Source organism: Nicotiana tomentosiformis, chromosome 7 (assembly GCF_000390325.3).
Source record: "Nicotiana tomentosiformis chromosome 7, ASM39032v3, whole genome shotgun sequence".
In the NCBI taxonomy this organism is placed as follows: Eukaryota; Viridiplantae; Streptophyta; class Magnoliopsida; order Solanales; family Solanaceae; genus Nicotiana; species Nicotiana tomentosiformis.
In genome coordinates, this window is record NC_090818.1 from 17,771,012 (window position 1) to 17,777,002 (window position 5,991).

Sequence of the window (5,991 nt, forward strand, 5' to 3'; positions counted from 1 at the left end):
TCCGCAGGTGCGGATAATTGGTTGCATGTGCGAAAAGCCTGGGCAGTGTTTAAAACCGAAGGGCTTCATGATTTTTGTCATTTTGGACTTTGCAAACTCGGTCTAGGGCGATATTTGAGAGTATTTTCGAGGGATTTCTTGAGGTAAGTCCCTTGTTTTTATTTTTGATCAATAATTTTATTTTTCCATTAATTTTCCACCTAATTAGTGTATATTTAAGGTAAAAATTGGGAGTTTGAGGTTAGGGATTTGAAGAATTGATTTGAGGAATTTAGTGGCGATTTGGTATAGGATTTTGGTAATTTTGGTATGGGTGAACTCGTAGTCGAGTGGGTGTTCATATTTTGTGACTTTTACTCGATTTCGAGACGTAGATCCGGGTCGACTTTTTGGGTTGAATTTTCGATTCTTTGCTAAAATCGTAGTTTCATTATTTAAATTAGTTTCTTGTAGTTGTATTCATGTTATGTAATTGCTTTTGGTTAGATTTGGGCCATTCAGAGTCGGAAAGTCGAGGGAAAGGCATTCTTACCGATTGATTGAGTAACATTTGAGGTAAGTGACTTGTCTAACCTTGTGTGGGGAAAATCCCCTTAGTATTTTGGTAATGTTGTAACCGTTTGTGATATGTGAGCGCCGTGTACGCGAGGTGACGGGTGCGTACACGAGCTGATTATGAAAAATTTGATTTTTGCTGATTTGTCATCTTTTAAAATACATTAACTGAGTTGCCTAAACATATGTAGTGATCATGTTTAGCCTAGTATCGCATGACAGCGTGCCTTAATTCTTACTTGCAATTTGCGCAACATGCTTAGTTGAATTACCTGCTTTACTTGTTTTGAATTAAATGTTTAACTGTAAGATTTTTGCTGAAAATTCGCGTTTCCTTTCGATTACCTGCTGCATATTTACTTTGGGACTACGAGGAGGTTCCTCGGGAGATCCCATTGTACTGCATATTTACTTTGAGACTACGAGGCGTTTACTCGGGAGATCCCCATGTACTGCATATTTACTTTGGGACTAGAAGGCGGTTCCTCGGGAGAACCCTCTGTACTACATCTTTACATTTGGGACTACGAGGCGGTACCTCGGGAGTGCCCCTGCTGTGTACCTCTATTTATTGTGCTGATATTTTCTGAAACTTCTTATTGTTTAAATTCTCAGTCATTTCAAAATATTATTATATCTTTTGCCTTACTTTTCTTTTAAACTAGTGGGGCCTGACCTGACCTCGTCACTACTCTACCGAGGTTAGGCTTGACACTTACTGGGTACCGTTGTGGCGTACTCATACTACACTCTGCACATCTTTTTGTGCAGATCCAGGTTCTTCCCACCAGCCCAGATACCAGTGAGTTGGACCGCTCGTGGAGACTTCAAGGTATATCTGCCAGCGCTCACAGACCTCGGAGTCCCCCTCTATCCTTACTATGTTATTTTTCTTATTTTCCTTTAGACTTTAATGTATATAGACACTTAGTAATTTCTCTTAGAAGTTTGTGACTTATTTCTACAGGGTTTTGGGAGATGTATTGATTTTGAATCGTAGTTTGAATTATATCACATGTTTAGATTTGAGCTTCAGTTTTATTATTCAGATATTCTGCAGATTGTTGGGCTTACTTAGTTTTAGAGATTAGGTACCATCACGACATCATACGGAGGGGAAAATGGGGTCTGTGACACCTAGTTAGTAATAAACAACACGTAATAGAAATACAATCCAAAACAAAGTATATTACTATATCTAGATAGGGAAATTATTTAGATTTTAGCTTATCTAATAGCTTTCACTCCATATATGAAATACAAAAGGCAATATATAAGAATCCAATACTCTTGCTCTGGATCCGCTGTTACATGGCAGTCGAGCATTTCATATTTTCATCACTTTCGGAGCCATATAGGTTGAGTTTAAAAAAAAGTTAATGGAGTTTTTAAAAAGGAAAATTATATTTCAAGTACTAAAATATTTTTGATATTCATGATATTAGAATAAATTGGTCCAACTTAATGTATATATCTACTAATAGCCTGTTTGGCCAAGTTTTTCAAGAGGCCAAAAGTGTTATTTTTTCAAAAAATACTTTTTTTCCCCTAACTTGAGGTGTTTGGCCAAACTTTTTTGAAAAAAAAAGTGTTTTTGAGAAGAAGCAGAAACAGTTTCCGAGAAGCAGAAAAAAATAGTTTTTTCCCAAAAGCGGAAACATGAGCAATTTTGACTTTTCTTCTTACCAAAAATACCCTTAACAAAATATAGTATATACCAAAATAACCGTTAAACCTAATACTTATGATATTAATGCATAAATATTTTTTATTATTTTTAGCATAGCTTTCTAATATATAATGACTTTAGGGGTGAATATTTTATATTTGTTGAATGATTTTTATAATATATTCAACTTATATTAAAAGAATTAAGTACTTTTAAATTTTATTTTCATAGTTTACTTAAATAAAATGAAAAGATTTAATTATTATCTGTAATAACAAAATTTTAAAATTATTTATTTACTTATAATATTAACTATTAAGTAAATCTATTAATGTCATTATTCGTAATTTGATACTTAAAAGCATTTTCTGAAAAGCTTGGCCAAACACAAATTATTGCTCAAAAATGCTTTTTAGAGTGATTAGCCAAACACAAACTGCTTCTCTCCAAAAGTACTTTTTTCAAAAGCACTTTTGAAAAAAATACTTCTCAAAATAAGCTGATTTCTCTAGTTTGGCCAAACAGACTATAAGTCTATAAATATATTTTTCTTTCCTTATATATAAAGACTCAATTACAAAAAAATAAAAAATAAAAATTATTGTCTTATTATTGTATATATATATTGATCACGTGAGTAACACATATTTGTTAAGTTAAATAATTACATAATTTATACAATATAAAAGGCAATAAAATTTATAAATTATTTTCTTTTAGTTTGAATGCTTGACATTCACAAAATGGAAAATCATCTTGGGATTCCCCCCCCCCCCCTCCCCCCACCCATTTTCTTTTTAAGTATTTGGAGATTTTTCTTTATAATAATTTTATATCTGAAAGTCACTGGCCTGACTAATTTTAATTTTTCTGATCCGACTAATTAAAATTTTATTTTTAGAGTGAAAATCGAGACCTTTAGAGAAGAGTGGAGGAATTTTATCTATTTCATCTTCTTATAGTTTAATTTGGAGTTTTATTATTTATAAAAACCTATTTGGAGTTTTTTTAAAATCCTTTTTGGAGTTTATGTATAAACTATGTTATTATGTGCAATTTTTCTCAAAATTCTATGCATAAATTAGAAAACGCTATGCTACAACTTGTACTTTAGGTTGGACCATCTGTTCATAGGAAAATTGAAACATTAGAGGTACTTGTACAAAAATATAAAACTACTTGTGAATTTGTAAATCCAGAAGTCTACAAGACTTTCGAGTTTTCGACCACTTCATGAAGTTCAAAAAATTAAAATAAATATAAATATAAAAATAAAAAGTGTCGTAAAACAATAAAATAAGAAGAGTATGTTGTAGAAAAAAGTACAGAGAATTCTGAGTTTTTGGATAAGTTACAGTGAAATAGAACTGTTTTATTAATAGAGAAAAAAGTGACTTAATGACAAAGTAGTAATACTTATCTATAACAAACAGAGAAAAAGAAAAGAAAAGAAAAGAAAAGGGAAGAAATGTTCGTGGATCTTCACTCAGATCCCCTTTTCAAGGAAGTGAACTAGAGGGGGAGATTACAAACAGAAACCCTATTTCCATAATTAACACTTAAAGAGAAAACGAAGAAAAAATGGGTGCTTTCGTGAAGCTACTGGACTTTCTTCTTTTCACCTACTTTTTATTCATAGCCATTGTTGCACCATTCTTTGATGGCCAAGCTGCTCTTCCTAAACACATGTTTCCGCCCGTGTTTGTTGACCTAAAAACCTGGTACACTCAAGAATATGGTGACTATTTGGTTTCTGAAAAACCCCATTTCTTTGTTGGGTTAATTTGGTTGGAGCTTCTTTTTGCATGGCCTCTCTCTGTCATTACTCTTTCTGGGATTGCTGCTGGAAAATCTTGGGTTAATACTACCTGCTTGGTCTATGGTGTTTCCACTCTCACATCAATGGTATTGAATTTGTGTAAATCTAATTGCCAATCCTTTTTTACATGTCACTTTTAATTGAAGATTGTAGATTGTTGTGCTAGCTTCAAATTATCTCTTTTCTCGTGATTGTTGTTTTTTTAATCTGTGGAATTGGATTTAATCAGATGGAATTTAACAATATTATGGGATGAAACATATCCATTATGGGTGATAGATGTGTGTGTGTGTGTTGGTTGGGGGGGGGGGGGGTTGCCCTTTTTTTTTTAACCGTATAAGACTGGAAAGATCTAAACTTTCTAGAGTAAGTGGCATTGCCGTTAACCCAAAGCTGTAAAAATTGTAACTTTTGGATCTAAAGATCTCCTTAATTTTTTCTTTGGGTGCGGGGATACAACAAAGTGAAAGGCAATATAATTGACATTGGAAAACTTAAGAGCAAAAGAAGGTAACATTATAAAGATTGGAAAATTCAAGACTATCACTGATATTATAGTGCAATAGAGAAGAATCCTAGATGCACAAGCACAACCACAACTTATTGTAGCGCTTCTGGTTTTTGAGGGATCAGTTGTGCTATACTTTTGTCTTGCAGAAATCATCTTCCACTGAATTATGAGGGTGCCCAAATTCTGTTGCAAATACTGAATTCAGATTCAAAAACTAGCCTTCATAATTGTGCACTTTGTGAAACATTTGGAATATTTATGTTGATTGTTGACTCTGTTTGCAGATCACATTTTCGTTTATGAACTCATTATGATATCTAAAGGAGTTCCCAATAGAAGGGTTTGACACGTCCTTTTGCAATAGTTTTAGTTTCACAAAAGTAAATCTTTTGTCTGTTGATTGCTTCCAATTATTATATAAACATTTGATTCTGGATGAGGGTAAAAGGTCATATTAGAGTTGCAGAAGTTCCCAACTTGAGGTAGCAGTGAAGTAGAGTTGCATCTGCCTATGGTTTGCTTTTCTAATTAACGTCACAAATTTCAGGTGGCGATACTAAGTGAAATGGTGGGTTCCCAGAGAGCGTCGGACAAGTTGCTGATGTTGTACTATCCATTTCTAGGATTTGCTGTTTTAGCAATTTTACGTGGTCTGATACCTCATTCTGGCAAGACTGTGAGCATTGGAAAAAGATCTGCTATAAGCAGGAAGAAGAGGGCTTAATCTTTCAACTCAGATGCTATAATCGAATAGTTTGTATTTCTTCCGGCATGGGTACCTAAAAACCATATCAATTTTTATTGTTGGTTCTTTTTTTGTTTCCCCTGTTGATATTAAGGTCTGATGCTTGGGTATGAGTTTTTGACATAAACAATCACAAAATGAGTTGTAGTTTCACAATTACTGGAATTTTGTTAGTTTGAAAAGCTTGATGTGATATTTTTCTTAAAATGTGGTTCGCGACAATCTGTTGTTGTATTGTTAAAGAATAATTGATTTAAATTGAATAACAGATAGCAGTAAATTTTTGTAATTCTCTAGAAAAACTTCTAGCAGTAGAGACTCCATTTGAGTTGCTTAGAAGATACTTACAATGTATTGTGTTCAGTAGGATAAAATGGTGATTTGTGTGTTTAGTAGTAGTTGATAGGAAAAAACGCTGCAATATTTAACAGTATTACTTGGTTAAAATTCTAGCTAATTGACCGTTCAGTAGTAACAAATGACTTCTGATCCTTTTTACAATATGCTGAGGAATTTGACTGGAATGTTTAACGTATCAGAAAATTGCACTGAATAGTTTATCACTCAGAATGGACGAAGGAAATAGCTTTGGACATTCATATATTATGCTTTCTTGCATTTGCTCCTTTTGATGTTCTCTAGTTGGTACAGTAGAAGCTGCTTAATTACGAGGGTAGAAGCTGAAATGAACC

At 33.2% G+C, this 5,991-nt stretch overlaps 1 protein-coding gene across 1 annotated transcript; it reads left to right on the forward strand.

Moving 5' to 3' along the window:
• Positions 1-3,550: 3,550 nt before the first annotated feature.
• On the forward strand, positions 3,551-5,588 carry LOC104086460 (uncharacterized). The gene is made up of 2 exons (XM_009590717.4): positions 3,551-4,129; positions 5,102-5,588. The coding sequence occupies exons 1-2, from the start codon at positions 3,806-3,808 to the stop codon at positions 5,276-5,278; spliced, it is 501 nt and encodes a 166-aa protein (XP_009589012.1). The 5' UTR covers positions 3,551-3,805; the 3' UTR covers positions 5,279-5,588.
• The last annotated feature ends 403 nt before the right edge of the window (positions 5,589-5,991 follow it).

Excerpts from the sequence above, each read along its gene's own strand:
- LOC104086460 (XM_009590717.4), top strand. The coding sequence starts at position 3,806 with ATGGGTGCTTTCGTGAAGCTACTGGACTTTCTTCTTTTCACCTACTTT. Across the intron at positions 4,130-5,101 it reads TTTCCACTCTCACATCAATG|GTGGCGATACTAAGTGAAAT; the intron begins GTATTGAATTTG and ends CACAAATTTCAG.